Source organism: Lissotriton vulgaris, chromosome 4_1, assembly GCF_964263255.1.
Source record: "Lissotriton vulgaris chromosome 4_1, aLisVul1.2, whole genome shotgun sequence".
In the NCBI taxonomy this organism is placed as follows: domain Eukaryota; kingdom Metazoa; phylum Chordata; class Amphibia; order Caudata; family Salamandridae; genus Lissotriton; species Lissotriton vulgaris.
The window spans coordinates 1,851,997,280-1,852,014,530 of NC_141691.1; the positions used below are offsets into that span (position 1 = coordinate 1,851,997,280).

The 17,251-nt window shown below is 43.8% G+C and overlaps 1 protein-coding gene across 1 annotated transcript in view; it reads left to right on the plus strand.

The window, feature by feature from the left end:
* Window positions 1-17,251, plus strand: part of DEPTOR (DEP domain containing MTOR interacting protein) — a 545,002-nt gene that overhangs the window by 485,743 nt on the left and 42,008 nt on the right. The window contains exons 8-9 of the mRNA XM_086966162.1: window positions 7,693-7,763; window positions 10,471-10,575. Coding sequence (XP_086822288.1) covers window positions 7,693-7,763; window positions 10,471-10,575 — 176 coding nt within the window. The remainder of the gene's footprint in view (window positions 1-7,692; window positions 7,764-10,470; window positions 10,576-17,251) is intronic.

Below are 17,251 nucleotides of genomic sequence, written 5' to 3' on the forward strand. Positions count from 1 at the left end.
TAGATAGGTACTCTAAGTGGCCAGAAATGAAGGTGGCAGAAGTGATGGACACGGAGACAGTTGTAAAGTTCCTGAATGACACGTTTGTAAGAGAAGGTATTCCCAAGTCTATACTAAGCGACAATGGGCCTCAGTTCACCTCGGAGAAGTGGATCAAATTCATGATGAGGAATGGAATCCTGTCCAAACACACGTCTATTTACTACCCGGCTGGGAATGGTCTAGTAGAACGTTTCAATAGAGTGGTGATGGGGTCGGTGTAGGCGGCCATAATGAGTGAAAAAGATTGGGAGAAGGAAATATGGAAAATGATATGGGCCTACCGAATCACACCCATGGGGACAGGATATAGCCCCTTCCAAATATTGAGGGGCCGAGACCCTTTTACGAGGGGCAACAGAGTGTGGAAAGAAAAAACATTGACCAGCCAATGGTCCCCAGCAGTAGTTCATGCCAACCTGGAGAAAGCACAAGCTGTTTATGCCAAACATTACAACTTACGCAAGAATGTGAGAGACACTGGACTGGAGAAAGGCGAATGGGTGAGAGTCAAGCTGGTGACAGTACAAAGGAACGGGGACAGCAAGTACAGTAAACCACTCCAAGTTAAGAAGGTGTACGACAGAGCGGCCTTATTGAGCGACAGAAATGTATGGTCCCAAGATAGAATGGCAAGATGCAATAGAATAGTAAGATGGGACGCTGACGAACAGGAACAGGAAAGAGCAGCGGAGTTTGAACAGGAAATGGAACTTTCCAGCTTGGAGGTGGACACAGATGCAGAGAATTGAATGAGGAGCAAGGCAGCAATGTTGGCCACAACACGGAAGCGGAGAGGAGCATAAGGAGATCGACAGGGAGCCCAGCTGAACCGAACCCAGGAGAAGGTAGTGGAGCGACTCAGGAGAGAGAGGACACTGCAACCCAGGTAAGACGCACCCGAGGGGGGAGAACAGTGGTGAGACCATCCAGGTTCCAGGACTATGACATGGGTGATGGACAATAGTTCTCAGTTTTCTCATATGTGTAAAAAGGGGAGATATGTAGAGTTGGCGCTCTAGCTGGTGTGAGCAGCGTGATGACGCGGCACGCCCGCGGCCATGCTGGGATGCGCGCGCATCCCGAGCAAAAGAGCGCGAGTGTCGGAGACGGCAAGTTCAGTGGCTCGGCGCTCTCTGATGCCTGTAATACAATAAATAACGTAAACGATAACAGCGGCTCCTGTCTTCCTTGTAAGGCGAATAACATCATTACAGGAATCTCAATCGATTTCACCTTTTCTTTGAATAAGTTTGCATATTTCTCAAATCTCTGCGAGGAAGGAGAGCGTCTTGGAGGGAGCAGCGTGTTTTTCATTACCTCCAAAAGCTTTCTAGGGTGATTTTGGTTCAGTTGATCTTATATCTGAAAGCAGTTGATTTGGCTTTGAGGTAAGTGTTCTGTACTGTTTCCTTTTCGTTGTCAAATGTACCAAATTTTTAGCTTTGGGTTATGTCGTCATTGTCGCTCTGACAGTGTTAGGATACTTTGTTGTCATTGAGATATTTAAAGAAGCATTTTCCAAACCTTTTGATTTTCGCTCTTTTTTATTTTTTAGGGGTGGTCTTGTCACTAATTTCTGACACATACTTTGTTGTGATGCCATTCATGTTTTCATGTATGGATATTTTTTGTTGATTGAGATTTCTAAGGAGTCCATTTGGGTTGTTGAGGGTCCTAACTAACTGATTGACGGATCTATCTACTCTTGTAGATTTACTACATGTGCATTTACTTTTACACTTACCAGTAATTTTACTGCTTTTGCTATTAACCATTTGCAAGTGTAAAGTTACTCAAAAGTGTAGACTTACATGTCCTCAACCCCTAACAAAGGGGGTCTAGTCAGTAAAATGGTCAAATGCAGCTGTTAAATTAATATTACTAGTAGTGACTTTATCACTGTATGTGACTTTCCACACACCTTGCGGAGACCTCTGCAATCAACCGGTGTGGAGATATAGGGAAGTATAAAGGTTTTATAAATCTTTTTTTTAAAAAATATTTTGTTATGTTAAATATTAATGTGAAGTCATTTCATATATTTATTTAAAATGCAGAACAAAATAGAAAATGTATCATCATTACATTTTAAATACAAAATACATTATTTTAAATACATTGAATTAAAATAACATTCTTTTTCAAAAGTATAAATGAAGAAAATCCCACATAATGTAAAAAATGATGTTTTATTATGTAAGAATATTTAAAATATTGTATAAAATTAATTAAAAGTATTGTTTAATTACTGTTACTTTATTTCTTACATTTTAAAACGGCTAATAAAATATTTTAAAGCAATATAACAATTATCGGATATAGCAGTGCTGAATGGCATTTCAATGCAAACCATAATGTTTCACTTCTTATTATCATATTCTGTGAGCTTTTCTGTACCTCACTCTTTTCTACGTTCCTCACTTGTTCTTCCAAATGGTTTATTGTAGATTAGACATGTTTTTTGTATTTTTTCTTATCTGTTCAAGATTCATGAACATCACTATGATGTTAAAAAATCTTGGACGCATTTATATGTAAAAACTTTATTTACATTAACATAAAAAAGATATCAATGAAAGGGTAGCTCCTAGAAGAGACTTTTGGGTTAGGTGGAGAAATATTAATGGCTCTGACTAAGGACGTGATTACGAGATCAGCGGTCCTGGAGTGGGCCGCCACACCAGCGCCACGCTACAGGATCACCAAACCCATAGTCAGAGCGCCCACCAGATTAGGAGTTTTATCCTGTTTTAGATGGGTTCTTTGGTGTTCCCAATGGAAATACCAAACCTGCTTACTTGCCCCCCAAAAGCCGTTCCTGCATGGCATGGACTATAAAGTCCATGCTGTACAGGAAAGGGGGTGAATGCAGACAGGGGCACACCATGTGCCCTCTGCATGCATCCCTTGGCCCACTAAGTTTCCTCATTTTTAATGGCGGACTAACAGGCATTGAAAGTGAGGCAGTCAGGGAACTCCTAATAAGCTGGGCTTTGCATATGCGGGCCTCTGACCCCTGCGCCACTGACGCAGGATCTATGATCCCTGATGGGTGCAGCGATCCCACTGCCCTATTCGTACTATGGCGGACGGCCCACCAGTCTGGCGTTCCAGGGACCGTCACCATGGGTTTGACGGTCTGATGGACCGCTAAGCTCGTAATCAGGCCCTAAGTAACATGCCTGCAAGGACTTTGCAAATTACTTAAAAGACGTAAATGAAAGCATTAACACAGTCAGTAAGATGGGCACTATATCTCCAAAACAGATTTGGATGTCATATCTTATACTACCAGGATAAATGCTGCCAAATTGATCATCACCAAAATGTGCAGACATGACATGATTGTCATTGCGACAGGCATGCTTTATCTTTGGGTTAAAGTCTGAGCCACTTTTGAAGTTGGGTAGTGCATGTAAAATAAAGTTTGTGTTTGTATTGGGGAACGGGGATACAAGATGTCCCTTGTATCCTCGTAGCACAGGTGTGATCTTTCCCTCCTACTTGTAAAATAAATAATTTGGGATGGCGCAGACTCGATGATCCTTTAACGTAGGAACGACTTTCTCCATCTCCGAAATGCAAACCTCTTTACCTTAACTCCAGTAAAATCCAAATCCATTAACACATTATTATGCTCTATGGCCTTCTTCACATCCTAATACACACAGGAATCTCCTACAAGTCAAACTAGAGGACAGTTGTGGCAAACCATCTATACTTTTCCAGCAGTAAATAGAAATGTATTGAAATTAATGAACTATGAAAAGGTTAAACACTCCAAGATAATGCTTTACCCACTGATGGGCTAAAACAATTAGGTCACTATGTACACATGGTAAGTTAAAATATGTGAACTACTGTGGATTTTTTTGTCTCCATTGCTTACTTTTTATTGTCCATTATGTTACATAATTCGAACGTTTGCAAACAGTAACTGACACATCATTGATCATTTAAAAAGGGCACTTTATGTAATATAATGTTCACGTACACTAAAAAGAAATAAAGAAAATATATAAACTGGAATATAAAAAATGTTCACGCCATTACACATGCACAGCAATACTGTTATTAGGAGGAATCCACAAGATGTTCCTGTGCCTTGATATCCCTTACAAGACCCAATCACTAAAGCACCTTGTGATGTCAAGGATCGATTAGGCTGAAGGACCTACCTGGGGCATCCTTAGGGTTTGCTGAGCCAGTTGCGATTGCTCAGTGCAGCAGCAAGATGTTACACTGGCACCAGTGAAACGATAATTGAATTCAAAGCAGGGTGCTGGTCCATAAGACAGTGCTTTAATGCATACAATTCATTCTGAAATCAAAGATTTCAGCAATATGTCCCAGGAAGAAGGATACGGTCTAAGTTCCAAGGCTTACTACCCATACCAGAAATTGCCAAAATGTATCAATTTGAGAGCAGGGAGGGGATTCTTTGAAGTTCAGGCAACACAAGGATGGAATGCATTTCCCACAACATATCCGAAGAATAGTAATTCATTTATATTTCTGGAATAAATTAAAAATCCATCTGTTCAGAAGAGAAAGGAGAGGCTTACATCTTGGATTCTGTATTGGCTAATTTGGGACCCCTTGGGGCAGCTGTGTACTATATGAAACTTGTTAATATAACATAATATATTGCATACCATTGCATAACATTTCCATCCCTCTGCACCTCTCGTGTGATGGTATGTGCTGACCCTGACATCCGAGTTTTTACCCTTGAAAAGCCATGGCGGGCAGTCATTTTAGCGGGGAGGTGGGCTGGGGGCCATAAATGTATGCATACACACTCACACCCATTCATTCACACGTGCGCACACTTACCTCCCATTCACAACATGCACTCACAAATACACATACATACATTCATACATACATGCATGCAAACATCAAACATAAAAAAATACCTTCCCTGCGTGTTCCATAGAGGGAACCCTTGGAGGTCCCAGGAGGGTTGAGACTGCTGCCTTCAATGATTGGCTGACCAAAGGTCACTTAGGTTCTTCACTCTTCACAGAGTTGGATGGGGTCAGTGAGTCTGCAGACCTCATTCCCCTGTGACGAGGTGTCACTGATTGACACCTGGTACCTGGGCACTTCAGGGCTTAAAACTGAAGCGCAAAGTTCAGAGGCTATCAGTGACCCCCCTATCGTAACAAAGGGGAGGGCCTTGAGGCACTTTTGCCAGGTAGAGGAGGCCACAACCCCAGGGCTGTGAAATCATCAGCCTGGAAAAATTCAGCTCAAGCAGCCAGGTGCCAGCGCATTTAGTACGGGTAATGCTCCTGGTGGCCGGAACAGAACAAGAAGAGTATCTGTCGAGCTGACCTTTGTTCAGCCTGACAGACGGTCTTCTTGTGGGGGGAAAAAGGTGGGGGGAGTGGCCCATCCGCCCATATGGACAGGCCGCGGCTGTTGAAAAGACAGACAGAACAAAATGTTAAGCCTACAGTGAGCCATGCACTCACAGCATGTGCCCCAAACAACCACCACACATTGCACCTGAATGAAGGTACCTGGCAGACAGCATGTCCATTAATTGCACCCCACTCACATTACTCCCTTACAACACAATCCGCATATTACAGACTCTCTCAATGTGGCCACTGTAGTGTACCCCAAAAATACAGTAGCCTCATAATTTACCTCCTAAACCTTTTCTTCTTAACCCTAGATCCATTGCAGACAGACACCCCTTATGATACACTGCCGTTCGTCCTGCACATAAAACCCAAACGCACATGCTCACACACTGCACCATTGAAAACTATACCTCTTTCAAACTGTAACCTCACATACTGACTGCACCACCTTAGACTATACACCTTCACAATGCATCCCCTAAACTGCGCCTCTTTACCAGTGCATCCCTCCACATGCAACACATCCCGCACGCCCCAAAGTGTGTGTGCTCTGCTTTCCATTGTGGGTTTTTCCACACTGCTCTCTTGAAACATCCGCAAAGCTCCCCACACTACAGTACATCAGCACTACTACTGAAACACTCCACATTGCAACTCACTCAGTAGCACAGAGCCATGAATTGTCTGAACTGGATGCCCACCTGCGCCGTTGCCCTTTGAACTCCTGAAATTCCTTCCCATCACCCTTCTATGCTTCACTAAATCATCTACTCTAAACATATACACCTAAAACATTGCACAGAACCGCCCATTTTACTCAGGCAGATAACTAGGCCTGTTTGTTCTCAGTGGCATGTGCTGAATGTGGTGGGGCAAGTGGCAAAAAATATTAAATCAAAATAAAACACACCTACCTCGATACGCAACGTCCTCCTCCACCAGTCTTCTCTCTTCCAGGCAGGCTCCAATGTGGGATCCAGCCTACTCCCCTAACCAATCCTGGTGCTGCTCTCACCAGCTTGAGAGCAGCGCCAGGATTGGAGGGAGCAGTCTCACTCAGCGCTCTTAAAACCACTAGAGGCCTGCACTTTTTCAAATCCAGCTGTCCCAGACAGCTGAGTTAGAGAAGTTATAAGGCACATGTTTGGCTGGCTATCGCAAGACAGCTGGTCAAGGGACTTGCACATTTTAAACTTAAGTACACAGCTCCCTGCTGCACTCAGCAGCAATGGCCCATTACCATTTTATTTTACCATTACCAAATTACCATTTTACTTTCCAGCTCTGGCCTCAGGCTTCTCTTTGTGGGGCGACACTCCTCCGCTCAAGCGGAGGACCCTCCCCTGTAAAATTGTCCTCAAATGTATTGAGCAGGTTTGGTTGATTTCCGCCTCTAAGGGAAGAAGGTTCCTCCTGACTGATGGGAATAGGCCTAATGCAAAGTGGTGGAAGGAATAGGGTAATGTCAAAGAGGCTGGGTGCATGTGCAGGTGGGGTGTAGTGTGACAATAAATTATGGAAATCTCTGGCTATAGCTGTAGGGGCTGAAAGAGCAATCCGCCAGAGGTGATGAGGGTAGCAGGAAGGACATTCAAATGGTGATGCGATATAAACTACCAGCAAGAAGCTACACTGGAGGCCAGGTTGCATAATTGAGTCGGTGCCACTTTCTCTTTTACTTACTGCTAAATATTGCTGGGGAGGTTGCTTCCACGTCCACTCGGTGCTATGTTGGGTAAATACACGTCTTAAAATCGTTTTTTGTTTTTTTTATTCTTTTTTTTTTTTTTGCAAAGTACTACGTTTTGTGTAGCGCTTATTGCGGCCGGATTCAAAAAGCTTTAATACTCGAGTGAGATTCATTCGTGAAAATTCAGGAGTTAGCTAAACATATATCTCAAATAAATCACACTGAATGTAGCCATTTAGCCATTTCTATATAACCACCCCAAATGTAAAATTCACTTTCTAGTCAGTAGCAGCACATTGTAACTGCAGTCTTTGTGATACACACGTGCCAACATCATGGAGTAAACTATACAACTCATCCTTTTACAGTTGTGTTTGTAAACGGAGTACATATTTACCTTCTAGTTCGTACCCATTGAGGTCATTTTGTTCTAAATTTTTTCCATGAGTCATAAATAAGGTAAGTGTTATTATACATGGAACATGTATTGGGGAATAAACAAAAGAATGTCTTATTTGACTAGATCTCTAATTAAAAAAAAGTATGGAATGTTAAGAACAAGTATTTTTCTTTCGGTCTTTGCAGTTTTAAAGAAACAAGTAACTCCAGATGAACTTCTCAACCCAGGGGCTCCATACGTGAGACGAACGCTTACGGTACGTAATCTCATCCTTATTCACGCTGCTATTGTTTCCACTGAGGGTGGGTTCTTATTTAACTCTGAAGAGAGTTGAGCAAAAAGTTACAATTCATTGAAATGATGACCTCCACTGTATGTGCGTTCAATGTATAGAGTTTTGTTTGACCAGTTCAAGGGGACATTTCCAGAAATAGACGGATGTCACGAGATTTATGAAAGAATAGATATATTACTGGGCACTGCGTCTTTGAATGTTAAATTAACTCCATCCATGCTCATGACGAGCTGAGCTCGTCATGAGGCACGGTGCTCAGGTGCTCATGACGAGCTGAGATGAGCCGTGGAACGCTCACACGCGGGGATAATTCCCCTGCTGTGCTGAGCGTTCCACGGGAACGGGTGTAGTCATGACGAGCTCAGCTCGTCATGAGCACACGAGCACAGTGCCTTCATGAGCACAGGGGCGCTGTGCGCGCCCCCCCGGCCCCCAGCACAGCGGGGGAATTACCCCCGCTGCGAAGGGGTTAAAGGAATGCTCGCAACCCCTTTTCAGTGGGTTTTGTTGTCTAAGTCAAGCTTCCATGTTTAGAATTTTGACTGGGAGACTAAGGTCCTGGTTTAAAGATTGGTGGACCAGTTACAACGTCACAAACGTGATATCACATCTGCCTTAAATAATATTGTAATAAGGTGGACAGAAGATCAGTTAGTGTATCCTGAAAGTAGTGGTGGGCGAGCCACCAAAAAAAGAGGGTGAACCAAGCCAAGGGTCTGGGTTGACTCTTCTAGCCCGTGCACGAGCTGAGCCCTGAAACTGTTTGCCATGTAAATCATACAGCAATCATCACTTAAAATTTAATAAAGGCTCTTCAGAATTAAAAAACGTGCATTTCTTTATTTATATGTCACACTGAAGCACTGCACTGAGAAGTAATTATTAAAAATGTTTACCTTAGGCTGATGACATTCAGCTTCTTTCATTTGACAAATTTCCTTTGGTCACGCCCTGCACTGAGAGACTGACGTGTCACAGAACACATTTGATGGCCACCAACTTTCTTAAATTGAATGGGGGCAAAATGAAATTCTTGCTCATTAGTAAAGACCAGACATGCTGGTACAACATGATGGCGCGGCCGGTACAGTAAAGAGCGGTGTCGCGGGGTTGGGAGGACGAGTTGACATACGATGGGATAGGGAAAATAAATATCTAAATAAAACTACTTACCTTATTCTCACCACATCGTCGAGCGCAGGGTGTTTTTTATTTATTTATTTATTTTCCGCAGCCCATCGTATGTTGACTTCCCCACCCCACCTCTCTTGTCTGTACCAGCCGAGTCTGACAACTTGCAGTCTGGATTTGCCTAGTTCTAGAACCTTGGCATCCGGTTCAATTACAAACTGCATGTACAAACTGTATTTTGATTGCAGTTTCAAAGCCTTTGGACCCCTACTGAGTTTATGCATGTAGAGAAAAGTCTCTGCACAGGCAGAACATTTAGTATCTTGGTCCTCAAACCCGCAAGACCTACACCAGATGTCCAGTTTCATAAGTTTTATGAAAAACTTAAAACCAATTTGATCTCCTACCTTTCTTTTTTTGTCCATTTATCAGCGTCTTTGCATGACTATTGTGCCAAATAAATGAATAAACAAACAAACTTAGAACTAATGAATTGTTATGTGTATAGGAGTGATTTATGGGAATGTGTTGTTTGTCCTCAGGACCAGTACTTCTAGGTACACTTCTAATGCCCCCTGGAGCATAAATGCGAGTTCAGTGTCTGATAATTAGGAAAAATCATAAACCGCACCAAACAAACACAATAAATAACAAGCATGGATGAAGAAAATCGGTCTGGCTTTGTAAGCAGGTTCAATGGCTACATATGTTTTATAATACGTTGAAAAAGTAAAAACGAGACAAAATGTGTTGGCTATATGCTTCCAAAAAATGTAAATTAAAAAAATGAACCATTGCATGTCATTTTAACAGGAAAGATGTTTACTAGCAAACAGGTGAACGTAAACAGATATGGAAACTAATTTTAGTTTTAATACACATCATCGCAAAATGTGATTATTTTAGTGCAAAGAAAATATACGATTGACTTGTAACTACTGTAATGTTGAGGCATACTTTAACACATTCTGATGATTAAAAAAATAATAATGGTAAAGAATGAAAATAAAAACTATTGGTAAAGTAAAGTATTAGCCCACCAGCTCTGGCACTGTATAAAGAAAAATGTCATCACTCTGTGCAAGAGAGACAGTGGCTGAAGTGGGTAACCCATTGCCCTGTGATGTATGCCTTGGTAGGTGAAAGCAAAATGTGATTTGCAAATGAACAAGCCAGTGGATGAAGAGAGTTGACCCAAATGCTCTCTGTGAATTTTTGGAAGGGCGTATTTTATATGTATGATTTTTCTTTGTTCACATAAAGCTAATGACACTGTGCCAAACAAAACTAATTTCTAATATGTTCGAGTTCCTTCAAGGTGCTTGATGAACATGTTGCTCACCTTGTTGTGCTATAAATTTGGCCAGCCAGCTCCTTCTAAAAATGCAGCTCATTTCTAGACAGCACAAAGAGTTGAAGGCAACTCTTACTTTTCACAGTAACAAGGCACTCCTCATTCACAGCAATGAATCAGTTGTAAAATGTATAGCTAGTCTTATTTCAGGACAGCAACCCATTCTTGCCTATTTCTTTTTAGGTTGTTGGTGATGCAGTAGGGTGGGGCTTTGTTGTTCGAGGAAGTAAGCCATGCTTTATTCAAGCAGTGGATCCCAGCGGCCCTGCCGCTGCAGCTGGGATGAAGGTATGTTTTTCTTACTTTTTCTGATGTCATGTTTTGGCCACTGATATAGATCCACAGGTAAGTTTTATCAGTTTTTTTTGCATTTCATCTCTTCTGATATAGATGTCAGAAAATACATAAATGTGCTTGGCAAATGAAATGAGGACTGTGCTGGAGGAGTGGCATGTTCTCTGCTGTCAGCAAGAGGAGAAATAGGAAGAGCGAAAGAAAGTTGTACCTTAAAGACATTGGGCTTTATCGTATAAGGTGTGAACTGGGTGCGCTAATTTAACCACTTTGCTGCTAGGCCTCCCTGTGATAAGCCATTTTTTGGCTATTTGGGGTAGTTCGCGTTTAGAACCCCATAATGTTTTGTCCACTAAAGGTATCCATGCCAAATTGGTGGCCTTTTTTCCAACATCCTTTGTATTCTAAAAACACCCAGGGTTTGTGGACTCCTCAGGAGGAGACCGAGAAATTAGACAAAATACAGCTACAGTTTGGGTTTTTGGGGGAGAATGGGAAACAATTGCTGAAGGAGAAAGTCTGTTTTTTTCCTGTCAATGACATCAATGAAGGGTTTGCCGTGCTAACATCACCATCTTCCCAGCTTCCAGGAACAGGCAGGCTTGAATCAAAAAAACTAAATTTTCAACATCCTTTTTACTAGGAATAGCCCATTTTTACTATTTTTTTGTACTTTCAACCTCCTTCCAGTTAGTTATGGAAATGATTGTGAAACCAATGGTGGATCCCGGAATGCTATACATTTCTGAAAAGTAGACAACATTCTAAATTCAACAAGGGGGTCATTTGTGTAGATCCATAAAGGTTTACCTATAAAAAGTAACCGTTGAAATAAATAAATGTTGAAATTGAGTTGGAAAAAACAGACATTTATGTCTACATTTTCATCTTTGACTTTTTCTAACTATGGTAGATTATTGAAAAAGCAATATACTGTCACGTCCGCCGGACCCTTCTGGCTCCGGGATATATAGGGCATGTTGGTTCACCAAGAACCCAAGGTACGCAGAGCCAATAACCAAGCTGAACACTGCCATGGTTTTTCATTGTATAATGGGTATACAGCAATTTATTCTGTAAAATATAAAGAGTGAAAAAAAGGTATCAAGGAAACCTATGTATTTCTGAAATGGGCCAAGATATGGAGTTTAGAAGCAGTGATTATTTGCACGTCTCTGAATTTGTGGGTACTCATACTAGCATGTGAATTAGAGGGCATTTCTTAAAATGACTTCTTTCTTACACACTGTCTTACATTTGGAAGGTGCAAATGCAGCGAAAGACAATTGGTAAAAACACTTTCCTCTAAGTCTCCCGATAACAATGGTACCTCACTTTGTGGGTAGGTCTATTACCTGCGACAGGAAACAGCGCAAAATGAAATGTGGACACACTGCATTTTTCCACTCAAAACTGAAAAAAAATTTTTTTTAAATGAGCCTAGCTGTGGAATCTGGGCCCCTGTACATTTTTTAAAACTAGACACCCAGGGGAATCTTCAAAAGTTGTCTAAAAAGACACATTTTCATCAAATTTTTGTGATGGAAGGTTCTAAAATCGGTGGGAAGCCACACACTTCCATCCACCCAGCATTCCCCTAAGTCCCCGCATACAAATGCTACCTCACTTGTGGGCAAAGTGCAACATCAACACATCATATTTTCCCACCGAAAACTGAGCCTTTTTTCCCAATGTGGGTAGCTCTAGATTTTGAACTCTTGGTCAGCCGGCACCTATGGAAACCTAGCCAACTTTTACGTTTTTCAAAACTATACACCTAGGGGTATCCAGGGTAGACTGACTTGTGTGGCTCTCACCATATTTTTTACCCAGAATCCCTTGCAAACCTCAAACTGTGAGAAATGTGAGACTAAACAGTCTCACATTTCTGTGATGAAAAATTCTGGAATCTGCGGAGAGACACAAACGTCTGCCCACCTGGCATTCCCCCAAGTCTCTCGATAAAAACGGTGCCTCACTTGTGTAGGCCTAGTCCCCTCGACAGGAAACGGCTACAAAACGTAACATGGACGCATCACATTTTTCCACCGAAAACAAAGCTTTTTTTTCCAATGTGGATAGCTCAGTTGGCACCTATGGAAACCTAGCTAACCTGTCCATTTTTTTAACTAGACACCTAGAGGTATCTAGGGTGGGTGACCTGCATGGCATTCACCACGTTTTTTACCCAGAATCCCTTGAAAACTCAAACTTTGACTAAAAAAAACACATTTCATCACATTTCTTTGATGGAATGTTCTGGAATCTGCAGACAGCCACAAACGTCTGTCCACCTGGCATTCCAGTGCTTAATTTGAGCAGGTGGTTTCCGGTGCTCAGCACCTGCACTTAATCATCAACACTGGTGCTTTTCACTAGCACAATTAAGGGCACATTAATTTATGAGGATATTAAGTGATTTGCCCAGAATCACAGGATGTTGAGCCGACGGCGGGATATGAACCTGGTTCCCCACCTCTAAAGTATGCAGCTCTGGCCATTACACCACACCCTCTCCCAACTTTCATAGTTAGCAGTTGGTTCTGTTTTAGGCAGCGCTAACAACGAAGCCGACTGCTTAGCTTGTGCTCAATTTAGATAAAAAAAACTCTTCGGGTTCGACGTGCGACGCGACAGACGATGCAGAGGTCAGCGCCCGAACCGGAGAACATCTTTGAAGATGACGAAGAGGTCGTCGACCCGGAGGACTCGGATCAGCAGTCGGAGCAGGGGTCTGAACACGACTCCAACTACTGCGTCAATGACGAGGAAGACATCATCGAGGTAGGGGACGACGAACCAGGCATAGGAGCCGTCGAGGACGACTCCGGCGAAGACGCTGGGCCGACCGTGAGTACGGAGCCCAATATATTCACTGGTTCAGATCCAGAGGCTCAGGTCGAGGCATCGCCGGAAGGCCTTAGCCAAGATCAGAACAACAATTCGATAGCCCCACAGTTAAGCCCGGCTACGAATGTATCACAGGAGCCATCGTACGACATTTCCAAATTCTGGAGAAATCGAAACCGAAAGTGATAGCTGCCAAACAGAAACCGAAACTAATCGACATCCCATTCTTCGGACCGAAAATGGCGGATCCGTCGAAGTCGATCAAGCAAAAACAGGTCGTCGACCCATCGAGGTCGCTTGCGAAGGTTGTCGAGGCCAGAGCAACTACTCCCACGTCCGTGCTTAAGCGGAAGGCAGTCGACCCGACGACATCGACGTCGACGCCTGGCAAAACTAAAAAGGGACTCGAACGGACAACGGTTGTCGATCCGAAGGTACGCGTCGAACAACCGAAGCAAGTGCACACGAAGACACTTATTAAAAAATCAAGACTCGAGCCGAAGAGCTCAGTCGAACCAAGGGACATAAGCATCGCTCCGAAGCAACATGCTCCGAAGTCGACGCCGGGCAACAGAATGGTTATCGAACAGCCAAAACCAGTTGGATCGAAAACCACGGCTCCGAAAAAGCTCATACAGGCTACTAAAACGGTCCAACAACCTCTTGGACCGATAAAATTCGGACTCCCTCCGTATGTCAAGCCAAGGGTGGTCGAAAAGGATAGCGGATTCCAACCAACACAGCCAAAAAGGCCGAAATTGGGGGAAAAACCGACAGTAGCACAAGAACAGGATCCCTCAGCCGAGGAATAGTCTAAACTGTATGTCGACCCCGACACTGGGAGGGTGACCCTGTTAAAGAGGAAAATCAGGCCTGACACTACCGTTGAGTCCTACAAGATACCTCTAAAGAGGAAAAGAGACACTTCAACATCTCCAGTTCTCTTTGAAACTATCACGCCATATGTACAGGAAACATATATGTACTTCCCCACACGCACATATGACTATGGGGAGTATGAGGACAATGACCAATACAATTATCCAACGGATACTGACCAGGACACACAAACTCAGCCATGGACTGACCCTGTGGATCCTGGAGATTCTCAAACAATTCCTGACACCTCTGCATACCCTGTAAAAACATCGCCTACAGAGGACACAGCTGCCTTTAACGCACTGATAGAAAGGGCAGCATATAATCACCATGTGGAGATGCACACAGATCCCATTGATGAGGACTTCCTCTTTGACACTTTTAGCACCTCAGAGAAAAATGTCAAAACATTGCCAATGCTGAAGGGGATGCTTAAACATGCAGGGGACATATTTAAAGACACAACCAGGGCACGGGTCATTAATCCTAGGATAGAGAAAAAATATAGACCAGCCCCGGTTGACCCTACATACATTAAGGGACAACTGCCTTTGGACTCTCTAGTTGTCTCCAATGCACGTAAACGTGCTAATTCGCAAACATCTGGCGAAGCTCCACCTCCAGACAAAGAGTCCAAAATTCTGGAGGCATCAGGAAAAAGGGTGGCTGCTCAAGTGGCTAACTTCTGGAGAATTGCAAACACGCAAGCCCTGTTAGCTAGGTATGACAAGGCGCACTACGACACACTGGAACAAATCTTTCAACACCTACCTGACCTTTATAAAGAACAGGCAGAATTCCTGATACAGGAGGGCAAGCTCATATCTAATGCATCCATAAAATGCGCCTTAGATGCAGCAGACACAGCAGCCAGAGCTATCAACACCAGCGTCATGCTTAGACGACATGCGTGGCTACGCATCTCCGGGTTTAAAAGTGAAGTTCAAACCACTTTACTTAATCAACCCGTTAACCCTGACTATTTATTTGGTCCTGATGTGGACACCATACTGGACAAAATGAAAAAGGACACCGAGACAGCCAAGTCTATGGGTGCCCTGCAGTCACAACAATATAGAGGCGGTTCCTTTCGTCGCTCCAGCAACAGAGGAGCTCTTAGAGGAGCCGCCCTCAACACAGCAAACCTCTTATAATAAAAGCAACACGCAAAACACCTACAACAAGAACAGTAGAGGTGGATACCGTGGCAATAGCACCAAGGGTAGAGGACGAGGAAATAACAGCTCCAGGTCCTCCGCCAACACCAAACAGTGACTTCTTGTCACTGACCCCAGACCATGTAACACCGGTCGGGGGAAGACTACAGCAGTTCCTGCCAGTCTGGAAAACCATAACTACAGACAGGTGGGTGAGGCAAATTATACAGCATGGCTATTGCCTAGAGTTAATGTCCACACCGCCCAACATACCCCCCAGACAACGTCCTATGTCCACAGAACACCTACACTTATTGCAGCAGGAGGTCATCAGCATGCTACAAAAAGGGGTCACAGAACTAGTACCCTTAGAACACCAAGATACAGGGGTGTACCCTCTGTACTTTCTAATCCCCAAAAAGGACGGGTCTCTCAGACCAATATTAGACCTCAGGCCCCTGAACCAATACGTCTTATCAGAGCATTTCCACATGATCACTCTGCAGCAGGTGTTGCCACTGTTGCGTCAAGGAGATTTCCTCGCAACATTCGACCTCAAAGACGCATATTTCCATATACCTATACACCCGGCACACAGGAAATATCTCAGGTTCACAATTCTAAACCAGCACTACCAATTCAAGGTCCTCCCTTTTGGGGTAACAACAGCCCCAAGGGTGCTTAGCAACAGTAGCGGCACACCTCAGAAGACAGCACATACATGTCTATCCATATCTGGGCGACTGGCTAATACAAGCACAGTCAGCCCAGCAATGTGCCAGCCACATGTCACGCACGATTCACCTCCTGCACGACCTAGGTTTCTCGCTGAACTACAACAAATACCATCTCCAGCCTGCCCACGTCCAGCAGTATCTGGGAGCAACAATAGACACTCTGGCAGCGAAAGCACAACCAAATCCTGCCAGAATATAAGCAGCATCCAAATGCTCATCCAAAAGTTCAGGCCGCAACACTCACTCCCGGCCCGAGTGTTTATGCAACTGATTGGCATGATGGCCTTTTGCATCTCCATAGTTCCTCATGCAAGACTTCACATGCATCCGCTGCAGGAGTGCCTAGCACGGCAGTGGAACCAGACTCAGGGACAATTAAACGACCTAGTGTTGGTGATCAATCATGCATACAACTCTCTGCATTGGTGGAAACCACAAAACCTTTGCAAGGGACGACTGTTCCAGGAGCCTGTACCACAAATTGTGCTGACAACGGACGCATCCCTGATAGGGTGGGGAGCCCATGTTCTCCACCACACAGTACAGGGCCTATGGACCACGCAGCTGAAAAAACTGCATATCAACCTGCTAGAGCTGATGGCAATTTTCATGGCGATGAAAGCTTTCAAAGTACATCTCTGCAACAAGACCGTGTTGATCCGGACGGACAACATGACTGCGATGTACTACCTACAAAAACAGGGAGGAACACACTCTCCACAGCTGTCGCATCTGGCACAACAAGTGTGGAAGTGGGCCATCCAGAGAAACATTTTTCTCATGGCGGAACACCTCCCAGGCAAGGACAATCAGATAGCGGATCTGCTCAGCAGACACAGCCAGCAAATGCACGAGTGGGAGATTCACCCCTCGGTGCTTCAACCATACTTTCAACAGTGGGGACAGCCAGAAATAGACCTGTTCGCCACAAAAGAAAATGCAAAATGCCGGTCCTTCGCCGCAAGGTTCCCACACCCGCAGTCTCAGAGGAATGCGATATGGATGAACTGGTCAGGCAGATTTGCATAAGCTTTTCCACCAGCTCCG